The sequence below is a fragment of the Trypanosoma cruzi genome, genomic scaffold, assembly GCF_000209065.1.
Source record: "Trypanosoma cruzi strain CL Brener 1047053517029 genomic scaffold, whole genome shotgun sequence".
NCBI classification, from domain to species: Eukaryota; Euglenozoa; class Kinetoplastea; order Trypanosomatida; family Trypanosomatidae; genus Trypanosoma; species Trypanosoma cruzi.
In genome coordinates this window covers 244,806-268,595 of record NW_001849552.1, presented here as the reverse complement: position 1 = coordinate 268,595, position 23,790 = coordinate 244,806, and the positions used below count along the sequence as shown (strand labels likewise).

At 49.3% G+C, this 23,790-nt stretch overlaps 8 protein-coding genes across 8 annotated transcripts, besides 16 other annotated features; all 8 read right to left on the bottom strand.

Annotated features, from left to right (window-relative positions):
* Positions 1-23,790: a sequence feature (heterozygous, non-Esmeraldo-like haplotype).
* Positions 1,438-3,357, bottom strand: Tc00.1047053506725.80 (hypothetical protein, conserved; the record flags this gene model as incomplete). The annotated part of the gene is made up of 1 exon (XM_805826.1): positions 1,438-3,357. The coding sequence occupies one exon, from the start codon at positions 3,355-3,357 to the stop codon at positions 1,438-1,440; it is 1,920 nt and encodes a 639-aa protein (XP_810919.1).
* Positions 3,273-3,306: a microsatellite.
* Positions 3,482-3,548: a sequence feature (A-rich).
* On the bottom strand, positions 3,793-5,913 carry Tc00.1047053506725.70 (hypothetical protein, conserved; the record flags this gene model as incomplete). Its single annotated transcript, XM_805825.1, has 1 exon — positions 3,793-5,913. The coding sequence occupies one exon, from the start codon at positions 5,911-5,913 to the stop codon at positions 3,793-3,795; it is 2,121 nt and encodes a 706-aa protein (XP_810918.1).
* Positions 6,046-6,082: a sequence feature (T-rich).
* Positions 6,222-7,187, bottom strand: Tc00.1047053506725.60 (hypothetical protein, conserved; the record flags this gene model as incomplete). The annotated part of the gene is made up of 1 exon (XM_805824.1): positions 6,222-7,187. One exon carries the CDS (start codon positions 7,185-7,187, stop codon positions 6,222-6,224), a length of 966 nt encoding a protein of 321 aa, XP_810917.1.
* Positions 7,226-7,264: a microsatellite.
* Positions 7,481-9,670, bottom strand: Tc00.1047053506725.50 (hypothetical protein, conserved; the record flags this gene model as incomplete). Its single annotated transcript, XM_805823.1, has 1 exon — positions 7,481-9,670. The coding sequence occupies one exon, from the start codon at positions 9,668-9,670 to the stop codon at positions 7,481-7,483; it is 2,190 nt and encodes a 729-aa protein (XP_810916.1).
* Positions 10,078-10,121: a microsatellite.
* Tc00.1047053506725.40 (hypothetical protein, conserved) lies at positions 10,347-12,242 on the bottom strand (the record flags this gene model as incomplete). The annotated part of the gene is made up of 1 exon (XM_805822.1): positions 10,347-12,242. One exon carries the CDS (start codon positions 12,240-12,242, stop codon positions 10,347-10,349), a length of 1,896 nt encoding a protein of 631 aa, XP_810915.1.
* Positions 12,476-12,533: a microsatellite.
* Positions 12,801-12,825: a sequence feature (AT_rich).
* Positions 12,929-19,291, bottom strand: Tc00.1047053506725.30 (hypothetical protein, conserved; the record flags this gene model as incomplete). Its single annotated transcript, XM_805821.1, has 1 exon — positions 12,929-19,291. The coding sequence occupies one exon, from the start codon at positions 19,289-19,291 to the stop codon at positions 12,929-12,931; it is 6,363 nt and encodes a 2,120-aa protein (XP_810914.1).
* Positions 17,735-17,781: a microsatellite.
* Positions 19,569-19,594: a microsatellite.
* Positions 19,653-19,684: a microsatellite.
* Positions 19,988-20,016: a microsatellite.
* Positions 20,088-20,108: a microsatellite.
* Positions 20,328-20,392: a sequence feature (T-rich).
* Positions 20,558-20,583: a microsatellite.
* Tc00.1047053506725.20 (hypothetical protein, conserved) lies at positions 20,687-22,450 on the bottom strand (the record flags this gene model as incomplete). The annotated part of the gene is made up of 1 exon (XM_805820.1): positions 20,687-22,450. The coding sequence occupies one exon, from the start codon at positions 22,448-22,450 to the stop codon at positions 20,687-20,689; it is 1,764 nt and encodes a 587-aa protein (XP_810913.1).
* Positions 22,472-22,518: a sequence feature (GA-rich).
* Positions 22,977-23,790, bottom strand: Tc00.1047053506725.10 (hypothetical protein, conserved; the record flags this gene model as incomplete). Its single annotated transcript, XM_805819.1, has 1 exon — positions 22,977-23,790. A coding segment is annotated over one exon (814 nt), but the record flags the coding sequence as incomplete, so codon positions are not given.

Sequence of the window (23,790 nt, the reverse complement as noted above, 5' to 3'; positions counted from 1 at the left end):
GAAAATTGGGGCGGGAGTTTTGTCCACTTCCCTGTGAGTTTTTCTGCCTTGTTGATGGGGGTCGATCATGCATCACCTCCTCGAGAACTTTATACAAACCACGTGCTACAATGAGGTCCGGCACAGGGCCACTGCCGCCTCGTGGTGTCGCAGCTTCGGGTGAGGCACGCGTATTTGCTCCTCTGGCGGTTCGTGGAGTCAAAGCACGCAGTGAAGAACTTCCACCCTTGTCAATATGTTTGGAATTCATTTCTCTCTCCCCATATGATTCTTCCAGTTGTTACTGTCGTTTGATGACAGCTGCTACTGTCTCTCTCTCTCTCTCTCCCTGAGCTTTGTTTCACCTCCGCCCCTCTTTGCCGTCGCCTCCTGTTCTTTTTTACTTCCTTCCCGGATGTGTTCCTCCGTGCGTGTTCGGACGCCCCCTTTGAAAACCTCGCGATGTGTAGAAACAGGCTAAATGCGCCCTTCTGCACCCACAACGCAAAACAAAAAACGCAAACGCAAACAAAAAGAGGGCAAACAGCGTGTAAGTGAAGGCCGCACCGCGTACAAAAGCGCGCAGCGTGTGTGAGTGAAAAAAAGAAAAAAAAAGTCTATTACTTCAGTCTCATGACTACCGGCAGCACCAGCGAGAGTCGTGGAGAGTCAACGGGAACAGGATAAATAAAAATAAAAGAGAAAATCCCTTTTTTCTTTCCTCTTCCTTCATTCCCCCCCTAATCCTTCCCCACGGCTTATAATCATACATTAAACACACGGCCCCATCCATACATGCCCATTTGTTACCAATTCATTCCTTCATTTCCTCTTTCCTCCTCCACCACTTCCTCTGGCAGGCGATGCACACCACTCCCTCCACGTGGCGGGTTAATTACTTCTCCTTTCGTCGCTGAAGAGACTTTGGAACGTATGGCGTGGCGCCACCCATCATGATCAGCTCCATCTCCTCCTCTGTAAAGAGATGCGGCTGAAACTTCTTCGGCAGCTCTTCAAATGTCTCCACAAACGTGCCCGCCAGCACGTTACTGCTACTCTTATCGCTCGCAACGGCAGCCTTTACTCCTCCTACGCTACTAGCGCCGTTTTTAACCGCATACTTGAACTGAATAAGTGGATGGTGACGAAGCACACATGAGACACGCATCATTCTGCCTCCTTGGGGCACACAGTAAGATTTATTCGTTTCGCCGTTTGGTTATTTATTTATTCTTATTGTGAGTTGACCCCCCCCCCCCCCTTTGTTATTGCCAGCAAATGCAAACAAAAGACTCTAACACAGGAAGGAAGCTTTCCGCTACACACACACATACACAGAAAGAGACAGATAGAAAGATTGTTGGTGAGAAAAATAACCCTTGTAAACTGCCATCAAAGGGAAAAACAGAGCGAATAATAAATAAAAAAACGACGGGAAAAAATAAAGACTTCATGCGATTACGATGTGGTGAATGGTGAGATCTCCAGAATAAAATAACCAACCGTGGCAGCCGTCCAGGGATCAATGTCCACAATGCCGCAATCCACGCCGAGTTTAAACCGTCTTTCCATAAAAGCAGTGACGCTGCAAAGGGCATTTGCCAGCAGATAAAAATCCCCATCGGCAGTAAGCTGCAGAAAAACAATTCGCTTCAATACCAACAGGGGCCAATCCTGCTCTAGAGATGTCATGCCATGCCTTAAAACGTGTACTGTTGCCTCAACATCCGTTACACTGTCGAGGAGACAAAATAACATCGCAGGTCCTTCCTCTGTTGAGGAAAACGCGGCGTCAAAGCCTTTGAGATTCCATTTCCCCCGCCCATTCTCCCGATCCTCCCTCGCAATGTATACAACAGACATCGTCGACATGGATCCAAGCCACTGCGAAACGGCCGTAGCCAATAGATGTGTACCTGACGACTGAGAAAGCGTTGATGCCTCCTCAAAAGATAAAGAGCCACCTGGATCAGGAAGCAGCAGAAGAACACCACCTCTCAAAAAATCCCCAAGGATGGAGAGCAAAACGGAGCCAACGGCCTCTAAAGACATGGCTTGGCGCCAGAGAGAAGGCGGAGAGACTTCAAGCCTCGCCACGTCCCGTGCACCAAGAATGAACGCGACTGTGCTGTGCATAAATGGCAAATTTGCCGCCGCTTTTTTACCCGAAGGACCATGAACTGCAACGCATGGCACAACCCCCACTAACTCAGCAACATCCGCCGCCATCGTACATTCGACACGCTGTGGACGTGGATATAAACACGCCATGGATCCATCACTACAAACCGTAGCAATACCAAGACGCTTTGTCAGAGGCACTGCCGAAAGCACCGTATCCACGAGTTGTTGTTCCGCCAATGAAAGAAGTCCCTCGGGTTGTGAGGGAGAGCACAAAGGACCCTGTTCACCAAAGTTTGACACATCTTGGCGCAGGAGAAGCGTCACGTGGAGATCACGTTCCCACAGGCGCGTCACGCCTTCCCGAGAATGTTGCAAAATAAAGACTGCAGAAAGACATTGCTGCACGGGTGGGGGAAGCCGTTCAGCCCACCGGTTCAAAAACAAAAGGAGTCGTTGCTGCTCCAATGTAGACAAGAGACACTCCGGCGCGTCCTTTAGGTTGGGAGAAAAACAAAATTCGCCGGTGACAGCAGGAGAACCCATTCCCTGACCCGAACTCAAGCTTTCTTCGCTGGACAGTCTCCGAAAGTAAAATTCCATCTCCCGCATTGAATGCGCCGCGACAGGAACATCAAAGGGCTCAAAAAAACGCACGGACGGTGGGGACCGCGTCAACTCTGGCTGACCGCCTCCCGCCGGGGAAGAGGAGGCAAGAGGAAGAAGAGAACTCTCAATGGTGCGGCGAAGTCGCTCTGACTTTATCTCCCTCGACGCCGCTGTCGCCAGTCCCATCCACGGGCACCGCGTACATGAGCGGGCCTCGGCATGGTGGACACACGGAATGGCGCGGGGACGCACCCACGCAGGCCCACACCCTCCTCGGCCACGCCACAAATAACAGTGTGCGGACTTGGGAAGCCGACGTTCCTCCACGATTTGATCAAAAAAGCGTGACGGGGCCCGAATGACATCGCCGGTGCCAACACCGTGAAGAACAACCCGCCGCTGCCGCCGCTCCTCCAGCCTTGGACTTGCTAGAGAAACAATGGAATCACATCCGTCCTCCACCATACGTTTCCCAACTATTATAACGTGCGAGGCCCTTAAACCACTTGACCGTCGTAGCGATGAGCGACGCGTCAGCTCCTCAAGTGATTTCTTTAGGCTCATTCTTTTTCTTCTTTTTTTTTTTTCTTTTATTTTGTCTGCACTCATCCACATTGACGATGAAAACAAATAAAAATAAAAATGCATGAATAAGAGGAATTCGATGTATACAGGGGAACAAAAAGAAGAAAACAAATGAAAACAATAATGCACTTGCACGCAAAAAAAAAAAAAAAAAAAGATGTCGTTTTACCCAGCGCAAATACAACCTTTTTTTTTTTTTTTTTTGTTTGTCGTTGTTGTTGTTGTCTATTTTTTCGCTCGTTGTTGTTGTTTTTTCAGTTCCCCCTCCCTTATTTGAAAACCGCACACGCAGCTAAATGACACACGCATCAAGAAGAGAAACAAGAAATATATATATATATTGTAGATATCCACACACGCACACATACTCACTTATATATGTGTGAAAAGTAAATCACAAACGCCTCGAAAGCAGCAGGTGAGCCCCCCTTCCCGGTCGATTGTTGCGTCTGACAAAGAAAACAACAACATAAAGAAAAAAGCAGTTGTTCAAGATGTTCACTTTTCCACTGGGGATTCCACCACCGTCTTCACTTCTGTCAAAGAACCCTTCCCGTCATCATATTGGATATCAACCACATTGCTATTAGAATTATCTGCTACATGAGGCACTCGATTCGGAAGCCTCTGTGCCCGCATTTCAAGCATTCTACGGCAATAACTGCTGTAGTCCCAGTGTATATATATGGCAGCAAGTACGCCCGAGATATTCGTCACCAAAGAAAAAATTATAGGCATAAGGACACATTGCCGACCATAGCACAAGGTCCCACCCTGTTTATTCGCCTCTCGCGTGTACCATTCACCGTATACCAGACGATTCATCAAAAGCGATGCAGCGATCCCTGCAAAGGAGCAAACGTTATAATGTTTGGCAACATCTGTCGCAAAGATGGTGCGCAAAACAATCACGATTGCGGCAGCCGCGGATCCATTGACAAGGGCTATGGTAAAACAGGGTAGGGGAAGTGCATTCGTCGGCAAGATGAGTACCAGCAGCAGGGTTGCCACTGAAAGCACAGAGGGGACAAATAAAGTGAATGTGATTGGCGTGCGCTCCTCCGCAGATCGGCCTTGTGTCATCATCTCCAGCACACTCAGCAAAATGCGGCCCAACCCACTACCAACGCCTGTAATCACAACCAAAAGGGCCACAAAGGATTCGCCCAGAGGCTTCCCCGCAAGCGCCCCAAAGAGAAACCGCATATTCCCCATTATTATGATTTGTGCCCCCGATGTGGCAAAAAGCAGCCAAAGCAACGCCCAAAATCGCAAGGTCCGTAAATTTTGAACTAATGTTGTCTGATACTGTGGAGCAATGTAGTCGAGTTCCCTCATAGCCGCCGTGCTGTCCATCGTACCCCTTGACAGCAGACTGAAGCGACTAAGTCGACTCGCACGTCCGGATCCAAATGAAAAACTCCCCGTATGGGGCAACGGCAACTTTCGATCAAGCACCTTCCACGGCAAAGCCATCATCGGGTAAAATGCGCAGAGGCCTACGGAAACGCAAGCAAAAGTAACGCGGTAGGAATTGTTCAGCTCCATGTACGCCGATATGGCGCCTTGGACGGGAAGGAAAAAAACCAAAATAAGTACAATCGCAAAACCAATGGCAAAACGAGCCGTGGGGGCCTTCTGCCTCAAAAACTGCCTCCTAATACGATATCGCTCTTTTCGTTGGGCCTCCGTAAGAACGCGCTTTTCACACCCTCGGATCATGTATGGTGGAACCTCCACAAACACAACGCCAAAAAAGGAAGCCACCATGACCAAGACGGAAAGAAAATAAAAAAAGCTGCTTGTGTCACTGTCATTTTCTGATGGGAAAAAAGCCAAGTGAATGGCGCCAAGAATGGCAGAGCCCATCCCACAAAATGTCTTCATGACAGCCACAACAGCCCCCTTGTTAGCAGGAAATATAGATAACATCGTCATCACGGAGCCCAAATCCAGCAAAGAACTCCCCAGAGACTGCATACAAACATATAACGAGAATGCCGCCATCGAGCCCTCAATGGCATTTGCAAATGTCAAACCAAACAAAATGCCTCCTAATGGAAACAATAACAATGCGATAAGAAAAATGGGTTGCGCGCCATAGTGGTCGTAAATGGCACCCAAAGGCAAGATGAGAACTCCTACTATGTCACCAATTGTTGAAATCGTCGTCATTTGGCTCTGTGTAAAGTTGTACTTGGATTGTATCCGTCCATTGTAAAGATTAAATGTATATGACGATGAGACGGCCACACAGCACAGGGCACCCACCACCAACTGCCAAAAACGCCGCGGCTCACTCAGAGGCGGTAATCGACGGTTAAATGATCTCCAACTTCGCCGTCCCACTTCACCTCCCCCTGCAGCGACAATTCCGTTGCCCTCTCCGCAAACGTCCTCCGGGCCCATGTCTCCCTTGAGGTGCACTGACTCTACTGGCAGCTCAGGGCCGAGAAGACGTGCGTGCAACGACGATCCACTTGTCCTCCCATCCACTACTTCTTCCTCTTCATCCAAGTCATGGTTCAAAAGGGAACTTGTCTCGTCGCCATCTTCCATCATCTCTTCAAGCCCCTCCGTGTTGCAAAGTAAAGCCGCCTGCTGAATGGAGGCGGCCATTTGTGGAGTAATGTTTTTATTGAGTGCTTTTTACAATCCGCTTTTTGTTGAACTCTTCTTCTTCTTTCCTCTGCGTGTGTGCAGACCTCGTCGTTACTCACTCCTCCCCTCTCACAGAGACATATTGGAGACAAACAGAAAAAAGATACAAAAAAAAAAAGAAAAAAAAGCACTCATCATCCTCTTCAACTGACACGTATAAACATACATAAATACATAGAGAGAGATGCACATACACAGTCACTCTCATTCGGTTATTGTATCGCCCACTCAGAGTGTTTTGAGAGTGGATGATAATAAAAGAGGGACTACACAAGAAACATACGTGCAGCTGCACCCATTTCCAAATCTCGTAGCGTCGAATAAAACTGTTCCTTGTCAATATAATTCTGCTTGAGGTAGACCGTCAGCTGCGTGTCTGGGAAACCCTGTGGCCGCACTTTATCACCCGCAAAGCACACCTGCACCATTGCTACCGCGGATGACGTGGGCATTCCGACATGGTTCAAATGCAACCGTCGAAGCAGTGGCCCGCATGCATGAAGCAAGCAACTCAATAAGTCCGTGACTTCCTCGTCCTTGTCATTGGAAAACAATGGGTTGTTCGTAAGGCCAACAGCCTCAAGTGGATGCATCTTTGTTTCAGTACTATTATTAGGAGAAAAAGCAGAAGGCATGCGTCCATCCGTTCCAGACGCATTTCCCTCCGTGTATTTCACAATGGCCCTCAGCCCTGACACGCCAAATCCGTTGCTGGCCACAAATAAACGCTTTAGAAAACAAAGTTGCGGCAAGCACCACAAGCAGAGTTTCGTAATGCCCTCGTCTCCCAGGCAATTGCACTCCAAGTCCAGTGTGTGGAGGCTAGCAAAACTATCCAAAGAAAAGATAGAAGTGAGATTAATGGGGTCCTCACCCCTCTCGCCCAACTTCCTATTTGCATCTTCGGCCTCGCGTGCCACGTGGATCGCACGGAGTTCTGCGTGCCGCAGCTCCACACCCTGAAACAGTCGTGTGGTCACCCCACGGACGCCACAAAGAACAGCTGAAGCAACATCGCCTGGCTTCTCTTCCACCGCAACTGTCGTTTCACGGCAATCGCGTGTTCTCTTTTGACCGCCATTCCCGCCAGCCAGGCGAGCATGACGCATAACGTCCCCGCGAAGTTTCAAAAACAATCCTAACCTGCCTGATTGTAGCCGAAACTGCGCATCCTCGCAACAATGAACCGCAGCGACCCCCTTAAAAGGGCTCAGTGCGGCAGATGGACGCATCTGTCACTTTGATGATAACAAAGGTGGCGTAAAGTGGAAAATAAATAAATAAATAAATAAACCAAAAGAAAAATAAAGGCCTCTCTCTCTCTCTCTCCCCCTCACTGTCACTCCCAAGGGAATAAAAACAAACCACGCAACATTCAGCGCACCCTTTTTGATGCTAGACGTATGGTTTCTATGAGATCTTTATTAGTGAACGCCAACAGCAAGCTCCCACACACAAAAAAAAAAAAAATACAGCAGCACAAAAAATTATAACAAACCAACAACAGTCCTCTATGGTGCCTCTATCATAACGATATTGTTGAAGAGTTGGTGCTGGCTTCAAAATCATCATCGTAGTCACTCTTCTCTTTAGGAGCCCCAGTCCTACTACTACTACTACTGCCGCTCCTGCTAAAATCAGTGCTACCGTCACTAGGAGAATCGCTAACCGAACTGTCACCAACACTTCTCACTCGCTCCTCCCTTGTGGAAGTCACATCTAACTTTGATTTCTCCTCAGTCTTTGTTTCTACCGCCGTGACGGCCCCTGTATCGGGAGTACTCGTGGCGGCCTCTACAGCATTCACGTTGCTGGTGCTCGAGGCCTCATTTCCCCCAGCAGTCAGAATGGTGGCCAGGGTGCCAACGTTCATGCCCGTCTCCTCCAACATGTGTATAATTTCCTTTTCTGTCTCCGCACGGGTCTTTGCAATATCGTGTAAATGAGTGGGTTCGACAAAAATGGGTGGTATCTGAGCCACACGCATCCGCATTTCCACAAGTCTTTCAAAGGCTTCCTTCTCCATTTCACGGCTTCGTTGTCGTAGTGCTCGCACTTTCTTCTTGATGATGGCGTCCGTGTTCGTGGAAGTACCTCTCAAGTACTCCTTCAGCCGTGCATTCACAACCTTTTGTCGTTCGTGGCCTTCACGTATGGCCTTCAGGTCATCCCGGTTACTTTCCCGAGACGCATCGGTCTCGGCTGCGCGAAGATACTTGATAAACACCGCACGCGTGCGTATTGCGTGGGCCCGAGTCCCCTTTGGAACGAGTTTCTTATCCTTTTCTACGGGCTGTGATGTCGGCTGCGTGGGTTTCACCCCACTCGCTGCAGACCTGCTCCGCTGCCGTGAGTGTGTAGCTGACACAAATCGTTTCGTTGGAAGCGCAGGACGCCCCCGGATAACGGTTTCTTTCGGGGAGACTGTCAGATTAAAAGATTTTACTTCTGTGGGCTGCGTTTTTCTTTTCCGCTCCGCCAGCGTCAAGCGTTCATCAGCCCACATGCTTTTAAAATCGGGTACACCGCCATGTATCCGGGGTTTGAATGTCATGTTGCGATTGTACGCCCTTTTATCACCACTTTGGCTACGTCTCTTCAGTGGCGGTTGTGTGGCAGATGTCGCTCTTTTCTCACCAGCCACCTCCCCCGTCGCAGGAAGTGACGCTTGCGCCAACGGCTGCGTGGTCGTCGGCCCTGGTGTTGCTGCTGGAGCATTACCCACCAGAATCATCTGTGGCGCTGTTGGCGACGCGGCGACTGCCTCGATGGGTCCACCCACCGGCACCGCTGGCAATGGCATCGGCCCCGCCGGGAAATGCTGCTGCTGCTCTTTTACGTGTGAGGTGGCTCCGACCGGAGCTAAACGTCGTGCCTCCTCTTCCTTCAACATATTGAATCGCTCCGCTGCACGCTGCTTGATGCGTTCAACCCGCACCTGCTCGTGCTCCTCCAGCGCGGGCCACAGCTTCATCTTAACCTCTAGCGGGATCTCCCGTAACTCCTCAACACGTCGACGGTCCCTTCCCTCAAAATCTGCGCTCTGTGCACGCTTGGCCTTCGCATCGTGCCGCACCCCCATAATCTCACGAACCTGACGCATGCTCTCCGCGGAAATACGCACTAATTCCGTCTCTGCCTTCATCCGCTCGGCCTTTTCAATGGCCAATGCTTCCACCGCAGCACGCCGCTGTCGCCACTCTTCCACCATAAGATCATACTTGTTCATGTATGTGGAGGGCGGCACGGGGTTCGCCTTGAAGCGATAGTTTAATATCTGCTGTAGCGCCTGCTCCTTCTGGCGTTGCTCGGATTCCATCCGGCGTGTTCGTATTCGCTGCTCCTTCTGCAGCTCCCGGGACTCAAAAGAAAAGGGGCGAGGATTACAAAGAAGTCTCTCGCGCTTCGCCTGGTACTGCGGAAAACCGCTCACCACATCAAAATACCGCCGGAGCGCCCTACTGGACTCCCGCTGGTAACGCAGTCGCAGTTCATCCAGCTGCGCCATCCGCTCACGCAAAGACACACCATCACCAATTGCATCTTTACCACCTCCAGTCTCCAAAACGGCAGGGATCGAGAGAGAATTGTTGACATCCCCCTGGCCACTCTGCTGCATGCAGCAGCTTAGCTCATCTATGGCCATAAGTTCTTGCTCGAGCTTCTGCTGCTGTTGCTTGAGATCCTCGATCTCCCGCTCCAGAAGCTCCTCCATTTGATTCCCGTCGCAAATATCGCCGTGCGTATGTAAGTGTTTATGTCTGGCTGCGTTTATATCGCGCAACCACGCCCCTTTATCCTTCTCCCTTCAGTCCCTCTGCCAATCACGGCCAAATGTCAAGGCGTCAACACGCAATGTGGAATCAAAGGAGAAGAGAAGGGGGAGAGACAACAATGAAGAAAAGCAAAAAGAGCACAAAATCCCCACCAAACAAACAAACAAATTTCTAAAAGAAAAAAAAAAAAGGGAAAGGCTTTGCAAATGAAATGATCAGCTATGATTCGTTGGATATGCACTCTTCACTACTATGGAGATAGAAAGAAAGGAAGCAAGAAGCACTGGCGAGGGAAAAGTCACAGCGAGCCCTTTGTCCGTTTTTATACGCACCTTAACAATATTACTTTCTTTTTCTTTTATTTTTTATTTTTTATTATTATTTTGATTTAGATCCATTTATTTATTCCTGAGACTCGCTTTCATTGATAACACGTCCTTGCCTTCCGCCCTGGACCTCAGTGCTCCACCCTCGTGGGGGAGAGAAGGCCAGGGCGAAAGGAAGGAAAAAGAAAAAAAGAGATAAAGATCTACCACTGGGCTCCCCTTCCACCGTGTCGTTTCCCATCCTTTCCTTTTGGCCACTTCTCTCTCTTCTGCTCTCCGCTGACGCCGACTACTCGCGTTCGAGTTCAATCCGCACCTCCACATTCTGCCGAAACCGAAACCCCGAGAAGAGCACCAGAGCGCATCCAATCATCATCGCAACGCCACCGACAATCTCGTACGGCAGGGACGCCGTGGGAAGCGACAAGAGATTGAACACGAGCAACGAGATGGGGCCGCCAAGGGAGAAGCTGCCGGAAAGAGTCATGCGGTCAAAGAAGAGGGAACTCCAGTGGTATGTGAACCAAGCAAAAAAAAGGAAGAGTGCGCTAACAATAATTTTGAAAAAGTCCTCCGAAGATATCTCAGTTAACTTCTTTTGGGAGGCACCAATGGGCGATGCAAAGGCATCCATAACGTACCCCAAAAAAGCGAGCAGCAGTGTCACCAGAGTAGTGGTGGATGACATAATAAAAAAATTACTCACACAACGACTTACAGTGCGAACCTGAAAGAGAAAGTACGCCATAGAAACACCACCCACAACTGAAATGCAAACAGGCACAACCCGGTAATATAATTTGCTGTCATCGTCGATCTCCGCCCCCACGTAAAAAACAACAATTGACCCAACGACGAGAATACATCCAATACAGTCAAGCACGGACACAGCGTGTTTCTTGTACTCCTCGTACAAATATGTCACAACAAGCGGAATGCAGCAAAAACAGACAAGGCTTCCAACGTCGCAGCGAAACATAAATGAGGCAACCAGAGAGAGCTGCGAGACAACACCTGCGAGAAGCACGTAAATCACCGGGCGATTTCTCGAAAAGTCCATTAAAAATCCCAACTCTTCACTGCCAGGTCGCCACGTCAGTGCCAGAAAGGCCAACAGGTAAGCAGAGGCAAAACCAAACGCCACAAATGATATGACGACAGAGGCGGCAAAACGCTGTGACACTTCGGACGGCCTCATCGCCAACACAACGAATCCCCAATGAAAAACAAAAAAGGCGCTCGCCACCAATAGGACAAGATGGGCATACCACGGGCGGTAATACTCAACGAGGAGACGTAACTGATCATCTGCCTGCACAACTGAGACGGATTTAATCACATCTTCGGGGAAATGAACCCTCTTTTTTTTCGATGCTGACTTCTTTGTCACATTCATGCCTTCCGTGATCAGCGGCTGTTCAAGACCCACGCTTTCCTCCGATATGGTATCAACGCAACGCTCAATTCTAGTTGGTTTCTGCACAAGAAACGTCACACTACGCAACGAGGAGCTCTGTAGCGCATCGTTAAAAGGTTTCGACAAGGGTGGTGAGGAAGACCGTGCCGCAAAACCTGGTGGGCCTGGAACAGGCAACAAAGAACTAGAAGCAATGGGACGTGCCGGAGTCGTTGCGTCGCCTTGTCGCTGACACTCGTTGGAAGAAGTGTTGCCGCGCTCAACTAAGCCGCCCCGCCGTCCAACGGAACCAATCACAAGAGTATCCTCCACGTAGTACGTGTTCTCTGGTGACGGCAGCACCGCAGCCCGAACTGTGCTGTGATGTCGGCCGTGTCGCACCGGGAGGTTGGCAGGAGGCACATCTAAAAATCTACCACTGTTACTACTGGCGTTGCTGGAGTAGTCAGTGCCACCTTCAGCCAAAACCCCCGAGGTGACTTGGATTGCCGGCCCCTCTGCAACCGTGGAGGGCGACAACGGCCGCAGTTTTGCAGAAACCATGTCGGCAGGCACCAGTAATGCATTCGTTATTTCCCTCATGTTCACCTGGTAGAACAAAGGCTGCTCGGGTTCATTGTCGCTCCCTTCATCGCCGCACCGCTCTGCCGCTGCCGTATCGTGACGCCACGGCTGCTGCGCAGTCGGCGTGGGCGCACGGCCGACGCTGCTGCCATTGGTATTGCTACCAGTTAACGAATCACCAGTGGCTCCCTTTCGGCTATCCATCGCCCCTGCCACCGAGCGTCACGCCAGTGAAACCAAAAACGGAGTAAAGCTCAGCACGACTACACAAAAATGCAAGAAGAAAAAAAAGTGGGAGAAAACAAAAATTCGGCAGCGGTAACAACAACCGACAACAATGCACACAAAGACACACAGGCACAAAAACTTTAAAGAGCCAAAAAAAACAGGGGTAGAAGACAAACAAATTTTTCTCCCCATTTCTTCCATTTGTTTGTTTGTTGTTGTTGTTGTTGTTGTTGCCGTTGTTGTTCTTCCTTTGTTTTTGTTTTTGTTTTCACTTCCGTCCGTCTCAAAACCTGCATTGAGCCCCGCACCATACAACAACAAACAAACGTATCATGTAGACACGTTTACATGCACGCGAGGCATGCCATCGACAGTCTCAGCAAAGCAGTAGAAATACAGGCTCTTCTCTCAAGTAGTCACACAAGGACACACACATAAATGTCAAGCAAAGGAAATCACACACGCTCAACATGTTCCTTCTAAACAAAACTCCCACGGGACTCACAAAGCTGAAGGGAAAACAGGACAAAGAAGTAAAAAATTTAAAAAAAAAAAAAAACTCTTTCCCGACCACCAACTACACACTCACTCACACAAAGAGAAGCAGATATTTAATTTTGTTTGAAAAAGGAATTATATTTATTTGTCACCCTCTACAGGATTCAACGGGAAGGAGTGGGTAAAGTGTTATCTAGGACGCAGGAAAGGTCTGCTTCAACAAGTGCACGTACATATGCCTCGTCCCAGCCATCCATAAGCCGAGTAGACGCAGCTGACAACAACTGCTCGGGTGCCTGACTCGCCGTCAAAAAACCACCAGAACGATAAAAGAGAGAAAGTGCTGCAGCACAAGGGCCAATCCCCCGCAGACTGCCGTAACATATGGGGGGAAAGCGCAAGAGTGGCCGTTGATATCCCGTCCAATTGGTAAACGCACTCGATGATGATACCGCGGGTGCCCACACGTCCTGGAGTGAGACAGTGCGTAACCGTAGACTAAGTTCGAGACGATGCACGATGGGTATAAACACCTCCTTCGCATTATTCGGCACAATGACATTGGTGGCATCCAAATCGTCAAAAAATACCCAGTGGAATGGCGAAAACGTATCGGGCATAATCACCCCAACAAAGTCAAGAAGTTTAAGGCACTCCATCTGCAGCGCCAAAAGCTCCCCATCAGTGTTCTTCCTTTTGCCCGCCGCCGCATCAACGGATGGGGATGGAATGGAGAGCGCCCTAAAGGCAGTTGGAAGAACAACCGGCCAGAACGGATGCAACAGGACGGGGTCTAATTTCGTCACCAAGACACGGAAGAGGAAAAGGGCGTAGCGCACAGAACGATACCCGGATCCGGATCCATTGCTGGAATTCCCTGACGCAATGGAGTGAAAAGAGCGAAGGCTATCCGCAATGCGCCCTCGAATCAGAAGACAGAACTCTCTGTCCAGCATCAGAGTGGAGGGCAGCATACACGTCACATAAAAGGCGAGTCGTTTTATTTGCCGAACACGTTGTCGCTCTTCTTCATCTGCGGAATGTATCAACGCCACAATGCGGCTGGAGTGAGAAGACGACGGCGCAAGAAACTGCACGGCCTCTCCATGAAATGTCCAATCTTGAGATAGCCACTCGAAGATCACACCCCATTCATGTATAACACTTTGCGGAAAATTAAAAAAGTCGCACGTGCAAAGGACGTCAAGCAATTCCTGTCTAAGACGCCGTGTGACGGTGTCGCCAAGCCTGATGATTGCCTGTAGCACAGAAAGCGCCGCCTTGACGAGCGGCGTACGGGCAAACACATCGGCGTCGGTCTGTGAGTCAGCACCAAACATGATGGTGGGAAGAAGAGACCGCTTGTAGAAACTCAAAACGGCAGTCGCTATGCGGTCCTGGTCTGACAACGCGCCGCAGGCAAGCCTCGGAAGCGCCACTGAAAGCATCTTGAATGAAAACATCAGTTCCCCCTGCATGGAGGAGGTGTGCAACGCCACGGAACCGAGGGCGTCCAACACTTTACATATGATATTTGAGCAACGCTTGTCCTTGCCCCATTCCACACATGACCCCTCCACAGTTTCGCACGGCGACGATGGTGAAGACCTCGGAACCGACTGGCCCAATACAAAGTGAGAGAAAACCTGCACGATAAGGCCCAAACAGACCACTGAGGGTGAGCCCTGGGAGAGATGCGTAATGGCGACATCAATCAATGCGTTCAATACCTCCTGAGTTTCACCAGAAGGCACACGACATGTATAAATAAAAGTGTACAAATAATAAAACACGGAAGCGTCAAACGGCAACTCCGCCCCCAACATATGACGACGAGAAGATGATGAACAATTGGTAGTATTATTAGAGCAATTTTGTTTTAATAGCTCTTCAAGTACGCGAATCAACGACAACACAGTTATCCCTGTTCCTGCATTCAGTAACTGAACAATTAACTCCTGATCACCAAGAAACATTGGAAAAGACAATGCCATTTCATTACCTGACCCAATAAGAGGAAGTAACTCCATTCTGTTGCGTACAGCGTCGTTAAACAAATGGATCCCTCTCGGTGCCAAAGAAGTAAACATTTCCGTAAACGGCTGTGCATGGCCGGCCGCCCACACATCTATAAACACCTTGTAGAATTCAGCACCCATCTCTTGTGCGTACAAACGTAATACACGATGGATAGCACTCTCTAAATTAGAACAAACCACGCGGCCACGTACCCCGTAGCGTGGTCTCTCCCCCTCAACTACCCTCTGTGCTTGAGCCTTATGCATGGCACAATGCAGTTTACACAGTATTGAGACAACTGGCCTTATGGAATGCCGTACGGCCCCAATGCTTGCCGCTGCATCCACGCCCGTTGCCTTCTGCGCAGAAGAAGAACTACCGCCGCCACTACCAAAAATGGGAACATGTGCCGCAAACCAGCCGACGGATTGTCCCCTTCCAGAAGCGTAGCTTTGGCGTCTCTGTTTCTCAGTGGCGAGTTGATACTCCAGTAAGCCGTAAACGGCATTCAAGAACTTCTCAATCACTCGTGAGTTGGCGCACTCCGTCACAGAAGTGGTTTGAACCAGCAGCTGATCAATGACCCGGAGAAATATCTTCAAGAGGTGTGCCGACGCCCCATCGAGTTCCTCGTGGAAAAAAGGTAAAAGCTCCAGCAGCGTGTTACACCACACGGAAAGGAGATCATATGCAGCCCAAGCAGACGTCAGGGCTGTGGCCGTAGCCTGCTCGAGACCCAATGCAACGGTCGTATAAAATTTGGGAATTTTTAGCGCCACAATGCAGTTACGAGCTGTACTCCGATCCGCACCATCCACTACCGTTTCCGATGCCTCAATTTTGTGAGCCTTGTTTGCCAGCATGCAAAAATAGGCGTCAAGAGGGAAAGAGGTAGGGGTTGGAGTCACGGCATTCAAAAAACGCACGGCATCCACAAAATGTTTTAGCATCAATAATTGGGTCACAGATAATTCTGGCCGCTTCACCACCTCGTGAAGGAAATCCATCGTTTGAAAAGTGGCGTAATACCACGTGTGTACAACTGTCTCTGGTGGGTTGGAGAGAGAAAGTGTTCCTTCCAACATGAGGTTCAACGTCTCACATGCCTCAATACAGAGCTCAACATAAAGACGCGGGTTGTCTTCTCCAAGCCCATCGGATTGCGGTAGGAGACACCGCCGAACAATACCCAAAAGCAGGCAACCAAGAACCGCAAAAGCGGAATTTAAAGGCATATCTGATTCTCCCTTTTGATCACCCGCAGCCGCCAAAGGTCTTGGAAAAATAGTCGTCATCAACGCTCGAAAGCCTTCGGGTGGTTGCAACTGGTGAAGCCGAGTGAGTAGCGGAAGCAGAAAAGAAGGGATGGCCAATATGGACTTTACCAGGCAAAGAAACTCCATTGGGCTCAAACCATTCATCTCGTGCTCCAAAAATATTTGATTGTTGAAATGGGCGGAGACACAATCCACATGTTCGGCAGCCGCCGTCTTCTCCTCGTCTGCCGCGCCACGAGATGTGAGGTACCGCACAAGAGAATCAAACAATGGATTCAACACACGGTGAAAGCAGGGAAGGGACTGACGCACCATAGAATGAGCTAGTCTTCGAAGGGGAGCGTCCTTGCAATCCAGTGCCCGAAGCATCATAAACAATCCCGGCAAAAACACATTTTCCGAAACATTCTCCTCATCCAACAAGCAAAACAGAAGCAGCAGGCGTTCCCCATTCTCCGTGGTGGCCACGCTCGTAATGTTATCAAGAATGGCCCGGCCCTCATGCGTGGCATACAGGCGCACCAGAAGTTGCACAACGTGAGGTTGCATCCCCGCGTTACATGTGCCCAAGAGCTCCCAGAGGCGTGGTAAAAATTTGACCGTCAATTCCTCTATAAACTTGGCGCTTTGCAGTGCCAGCGGTAAAGTCGTAGAACTCAGCAGATCCGCATACAGCTGAAGTGCGTCTTTTTGTACCGTGAGGCATGTAGAGTCCGTCAAAGAAAAAACAGATTCCACCCAACTAACCAAGATATCCTCGCATACACCAAACGAGTTGTCAGAAGAAGAGAGCGGGGATTTACCGCCCAATTGCAGCGACCGTTGAAAGAGGGAAAAGACAGTGTCGTTGATGCGCGCCAGCGTCTCTGCGCATGCAGAGCATCCACGCAAGACAATTTCAGCCATCGCAGTGGAGCTGCGCATCATTGAGTCCAGCAAGGCCCCTTCCTTCTCCCGAATCGTGTTACATGACCCCGCCAACTCCACTCGGTCCTGCAAAGCAGAAAACATTCCAAAAAAAATAAAATTGAAGGAATCCAAACAGCCATTAATCAAGCACTGGGCAATAGAGAAGTGTGCGCTCTCGCTCCCTGTGTTGTCATGTGCCAGCAATATCTCGCACGCGCCCCACACGATGCTGCAAAGCGACTGGCTCGTTTTGAATATACCTTGAAGAAAAGCGGTGGTCCGCTCCACATCGAGGTCCATCAATCCCATAACATGAGGCTCCACCGCACTAACCAAGCCAATTAACCGCCGAAAACAGACCTGAAAATCCGAGATAAGTTTGCCATGACTTTCACAAAAGGGAATTGGTTTATTTGGGGTTTCATTCACGTTACACCCCTCTTGTGAGCCTTCCAAGATCTCCCCCACGCCGGTAGCAGGCAAGTAAAAAGCAGCAATTTCTCGCAATCCATCCAAACATCCCTCCAGAATACTGATCAAATCATGTTCGTAACAAGTGAAGTAATCCCACGTAACCACTGAAAAGACCGCAGTGAGAGTAGAGTCAATAGCGCTGCTCTGTCGTGGATTCTCTCGTTTCCACAGCTCCATAGAAACAAGTAAATCGCATACAAAAGGCATGACCAAAGGCACCACGTGCTCTATGAAAGGGTTTCCTATAGTTCTAGGGGAAAAACCATCTCCTGCCCCAGAGTACCTCGCGTAATCGTCACTATCATTATCATTATTAGTATTATTACTGTTCTTGTCATCGCCATCGTCCGCATCATCGGCATCATTTAATACAAAGAATTGTTGAAAAAAGCTCATAAATGCACGTAACCAAACATTTGGCGTTAAGTAAGCTTCGGTTAAATTGATGGACATCTTCGAAGAAGCAGAAGAATCAGCCAGAGGGAGGCAACGTTTACATGCGGAAGCAAACAATACCTGGTAGTACGACTCCTCCAAAGTGTTCATTTTACTCGTATTCCCTCGATTATCAGTTGCAGTGGACGGAACAAAGCGTGACTCCCACCAGCGTACAACTCCGTAGAATGCGTGGGCCACGAGAAATGATGAAACCTCCTGCACGTACATAGAAGCCCTTCCAGGGTTGGAACCAGTCAACCACCCAGCGATACGTCGACGTATGCTAATATTAACATCTGAAAAGCCAAGCAACTGAATCACAGCCGCCACTAACCAAGAACGTTCTTCAAACGTAAATGTTGTTTCAACATCCAGCGGAAATGCGCTGATTAGAATATCCAGCATGAGCCGATGTTTCCTCTCGCTCTGCTCCTGTAGCGTAGCAAAAATAGCGCTGTGAACAATACGAGGATCACTACCAAGAATAATGGAGAACGGTGTGGGTGCGGCTAGGAGGCAGATGTTTTTTTTTTCCTTCTCCAAACCCTCACTCTCCGCCAGGACAGATCCATGGCCGACGCTATGGGCCTGTGAGACACCCACACACAATCGCATCTTCAAGTACAGTAGGACACAAGCGCGCAACGAAGGGCAATTCTTCAGCGTCAGCCACAACGCCGAGTAAAGAATCACCTCGCCGCCCCCTTCTGAACTATTCCCTAACGGTATTTCCTTCTCGTGGTGGTTATCGTCCACCTCCTCAATTGGATTTGAGTTCGCAGATATCATTGTTTCTGCGTTCCTTAAGATTGTGTGGAGGGCTTCCATTATTTTAAGTGTCGAACGGTAGACTTCTGTTGTGTCTTTTTCCTCCAGGCCGCCCAGTATTGCTGAAAGAATCCCAGGCAGCTCCACAGCCACGACGCCAGGAGGAAGTGTGCGCAGCATGTGAACCTCCACAAAATGCAGCAACTCGCACTTTACCTGAATAGAGCACTGAGGCAAGAGCTCCAGCACGCCAACTAGCAACAGCGGCATCTGCCGGATGAGCGCGGAGGTCCCCACGCACAGGCACAAACGTTGCAAGACGTCAAGAGCTTTTCGATGCACTCCCATGACGCCCTTCGGATCAAAGCACTTCCAAATGACACGACAGAGTAAGACAGGATCTGGCAGAACTTCGGTGGCCGCCTCAATGTTGCTTTCGATGCACTTGAGAAGCTGCGTCAGCATTGTCGAGAGGGACGCCCAGTTCGATGAGTGCGTTCGGTCCATGATCAACAGGAGCTTCACCATTTCCGCAGAATACCGTGTGGCCCGCTTCGAGAGTTGCGGGACCACCTCCACATCACCCAACTGTGTGTTCATGCACTCCACTAAGAATCGTTCAGACAACAAACCGAAGACCATGCAATGAAAAAAGAAGAAGAAGAAAACAATTCACCATCAAACACCAAAAAACAGCTGCCAAATTGAGGGGCAAAAAGCAAGAAAGAGGCCCATGGAGCAGGTGGATAACTTACGTGTAATGGACTTACCGTAAACAGAAATTCAAAGGATTGGACCTCTTGGCACCGCTCAGGCACCCCTCCTCCCCCCCTTCCCCCGTCTCAGACGTATCGGCAGGGAAAGGGGATAAAAGGGGAGAGGGTGCGGGGTGTCGAAGCCCAAAAAGCAGCACCATCACAAAAAAAGAAAAAAAAAAAAAGAAAACTGAAGTTGCAGGAAGCAGAAAAAAATAGCACGGCCCTCCACAACGTCACTAATAATGTTTGTTTTTTGTTTTGTTTTGTTTTTGTTTTTTACGATAATCAAAAAAGAGTGGGGTGCAAAGAGCATCCACCCAATTGTTTCAAGGACGTCGTTTTTTTTTCCCGTCATTTCTCTTCTTTTATTTAATCCTTTTGTTTTTTTCGGTTTGTTTTTCTTGCTACCACCACTACTACTACCCATGTCGTTATTATTGTCATCGTTATCAGGTGATGTCATGCCACGTAATTTTGCGTCCAAGCATCTCACAGCAGCAAACTTCACCTTCTCGTTTCTGTCTCCTGTTCCCACCACGGGGAAGGCAGCACCCCTCCTCCGCGTCCCTCTTATCCTTTTTTGTTGTTGTTGTTGTTGTTGTTTTTGTTTTTTTCTTCCTTCCGCCCTGCTGACTCGGGATTGGATGCGCACTTCCCTCGTCTCTTTCCCTCTCTCGCTCTGTGTGTGTGTGTGTGTGTGTAAAGAGGAGAGAGACGAGGGGGGAGACTCACTTCGTGCCAAGACGCACGGCTTCCCAGTTTTTGTTTTTTTATTGTTTATTTCCCCACCCCGCCATGCATCCACGACGTGAGACGCGGCATTCGAGTCCTCCAACGTCCTCTCGCTGCCACGTCTTCATGCCCGTAAACCGCGCTGAGCCAATCATAATCAACGAAAGGAATATTAAAATAAAAGTATGAAAAAAAAAAAAAAAAAAGAAATTAAAAAAGACAAAAAAAAAAATAAATAAATAAATAAATAAAAGACTCATTCCGCTTTTAATAAAATAACAGGATGATTTTTGCAGGTCATCTTCTTCAGTAAAAATTGTTTTTTTGTTGTTGTTGTTTTTTACGTTTTTCCTCCCCGTCCTCCTTCACCGTCCTTTTTTTGATTTTTTTCCTTTTTGTCTGCACGTCTTATTTTCCGTTTTTTTTCTTTTGTTTTTTTTTTTTAATTTATGTTTCTTCCATGGTCTCTTTCCCCCACACATACGCACACTTGTGGCGCTGGTCTCCTTCCCCTGCCGTCTGCATTCAATTCATTTGCCCCGATCTTTTAATGGTTCAGGTTGCTGTAAAAGTCGTCCGAGAACTTGAGCGACCGTGCCTTCGTCCAGTACAAATACGTCATTCCAAAAAGACCCAATAATGTTAGCACAAAAAGCACCGTGATGAATCCCATAGCCCTGCTGGAGCCCTCATTCGCCCCTTCGCACGGCGGCGATGTGCTGTTCGTTGCTGAGTTGTTGACCGGAGGCTCTGCCATGTTTGGCGTCGTAAACTCCCACGCGTCCGTCACTCCGTAAAAGTCATAGGCGTCAAAAGCGGTAAAATTCAGATGGTATATGTTATCCAAATTGCATTGTGCCGCATCCGCCCATTCAAAACGGCTGCGATAATGTATTAGATTCGCCTTGATGCAATTCGATGCGCTGTTAGCAACAGGTAAGTTGGATTGGTGTGGTAAACGACGGATTGTGGCGCCGTAAATGATAGAAGCCTGTGCTGCCATACCCAACGAAAATAACGGGTCAATGTCAGAGGGAAGCAGAAGTAAAGGTACCCGCGTGCGAGCCACGGAAATCTTCGTGGCGTTGTACTTTGGAAACGCTTTGTACGTGTCATACAACTGTTGTAGCAGGAGCATGCTCGGCATCACCAGTCGTTCCATGGATGCCGCCTCCATGAGATCCTTCGGCGGTGCTGGTGGGTGCGTCAGGACCATTTCGTTCAGCAGCCAATTGTACCGCTGAGCCACGAACAGTGGACAGCGATTTCTCTCAGTTGACCCGACAAACTCACGCAGTTGAGTGAGTGCCTGTTGGTCCCTTGCCTCACAGCGCTGCAGGCGGTAAATAAATGATGGTATTAGTTGAAGCAACTTCCAATCACTTAACATCAGAGGGTTTTGCGGCTTTTTCAGCAGTGCGGCAACAATGGAGCGATACTCCGTGTGCATTTCTTTTGCATCAGCACTCCAGTTAAGCAGCTTGTTACATTTCAGAGTATTCGCCTCCGCCGCCCTCATGACATTGACAAATCGGTTCCACAGCCCTTCAAGCGCACCAACACGCGAGACGCAAAGAAGTGTCTTATCCCCCTCGCAAAGCGCCAGCACTCGCTGCAGGACCGCGTCGTATCCATTGATACTCTGGAAGATATCAAAGTACTGTGGGTGTGTGAATCCTGCCATGACGACAGAAACGTTCTTCAGCTGATCTTCCATCTCCAACGCTCGCTGCACAACAACGCTCCCAAGTCCCTCCGCCACGATAATATTTAGTTTTCCCTTCCCAAGCTGTTTAATCACCCAAATGAGGTCCTTTGCCGTCTCCTCCGTTGAGTAATGCATCATGTTCAGGCCAGAGCGGCGAACCTCCTCCGCGCACTCGACGCTGGGCATACAATGGTTCTTCGCGTATTGGTCCGGTCTGCAGGTGATCTGCGGGTGGGCAAACTCGGAGCCGCGAAACGAGAAACGCACCACGTCAAAAGCTTCTCTGCGCAGATCACTGGCCCAGCTGTCATCAAAGTTTTCCCCCACGTACCACACGGTTGTGTTGGCCTTTTCAATATCGTCTTCATACACAAGAGCGTCAAGAAAGAGGTAAATATTATTTCCGTCTTCAGACCACGACTCCTTTGTCGTTACGTTGGAGCAGAAGTTGAAACCCGCGTTGCAGCCATATCTGCTCCAGACGGGAATGGGAGGATCGGCCGCGAGGGCGGCCAGAGAAGGGAAGTATGCCAGCAGGATAAAAATGTGGAGGAGGACGGAGACAGAAAAAGGAGTAAATTTCCGCATACTGTTTAAAGCCATTTTTTGTATAGTTGGATTATATTCTTCCTGTTCCTATTGTTTTTCTTCTTCTACTTTTCTCTCTCCTTTCGTTTCCTGTACCGAGAGAGTGGGAAAAGAAAAAGAAAAAGAAAAACAGAACCGGCACAAAGAGAGAGAAGGAGAACACATAAGAAATAAGAAAAGGCGGGTGAGTGAAGAAGAATTACTTGAAGCCCACAAAAAAGTCATGAAAGGGGTGCCAATAACAATAAGCCACGACCACGTCGGCGCATGAACACACACAGAGACTGAGAGAAAAAACAAAAAGATGTATTTAAGATGTTCTCCCCGCATTTTTTCGTGTCACTCGCTTTTTTACGTCGACATTGTTGTTGTAGTTTTATCGATTGCAGTCCTTTTCTCCTTTTCGGTCCCTCTCTTTTCTCCCCCTCCAGCGTCTTCTTTGCTAAGTGTTACTTAAGAGACGAAGGGCGAACGCCTCTTCCTCCTTCTGGATATATATTCTTTTTTGTTTTTTTTCCCCTCCCTCCTCCCTTTCTTTCAATCATGTTGCCGCCCCCTTCACTGCCGATGCTGCTTTTGCCTTTGCAATCAGTGCGTCGCCCTGAGCCTTGAGCGCCTCCGCCTCGCGTGTTTTATTCGTGTCGCCGTAAAGGAGCAACAGGGTGGCAAGGCGAAAGTACAGCATGGCAAGAGACGACGGCTCCATCTCCTCCAAATTCTCATCGAGTTCGTCAAATCCCCCGGATCTGTGGTTGTGCTGACTTTCCGCCGCGTCCATGGCTTCGTCGTCTGTGTCCTGCTCCGTCGGGAGGCAGTCCCGCAGGCACTTCTCCGCCTGCTCCAGGAGACGGAGCCCCTCCTTCTTCGGGGCCCGCGACGCCATGATGAGAAAAACCCTCGACAACAAGTTCAGCGTCTCCCGCTGCTGTCCTGGTATGGCCTTCACAAGCTCCTTGATTTTGGAGCAGTGACAGCTCGTGTTGACGTTGTACAGGTTGATGAAGACGTTCTTGGCCAACTTGATGCGTTGCCAAAACAACAGGGCGGTGGGGCTCTTGAGGGCAAACTCGATAAGCGCCACACCGAGCTCGTGCATAGGCCGGGCGTACGTCACATACTCCTCGACGGAACATATGGTTCCCTCAAAGTCCTCACAGAGGTAGCTGTAGTAATAGAGGACATGCGACTCCACTATGGACTCGATGTGTCGGCTGAAAACAAAGATGTAATTCAGACACGCAGCGGCCAGTGATGTGCACCCCTCACTGATGGAATTCTCACTAACAGCACGAAAGACGGTGCATGCAAACTCAGCCAGTTCCTCATGTGTCACCTCTCTTGGGGAAGTGCCCTCC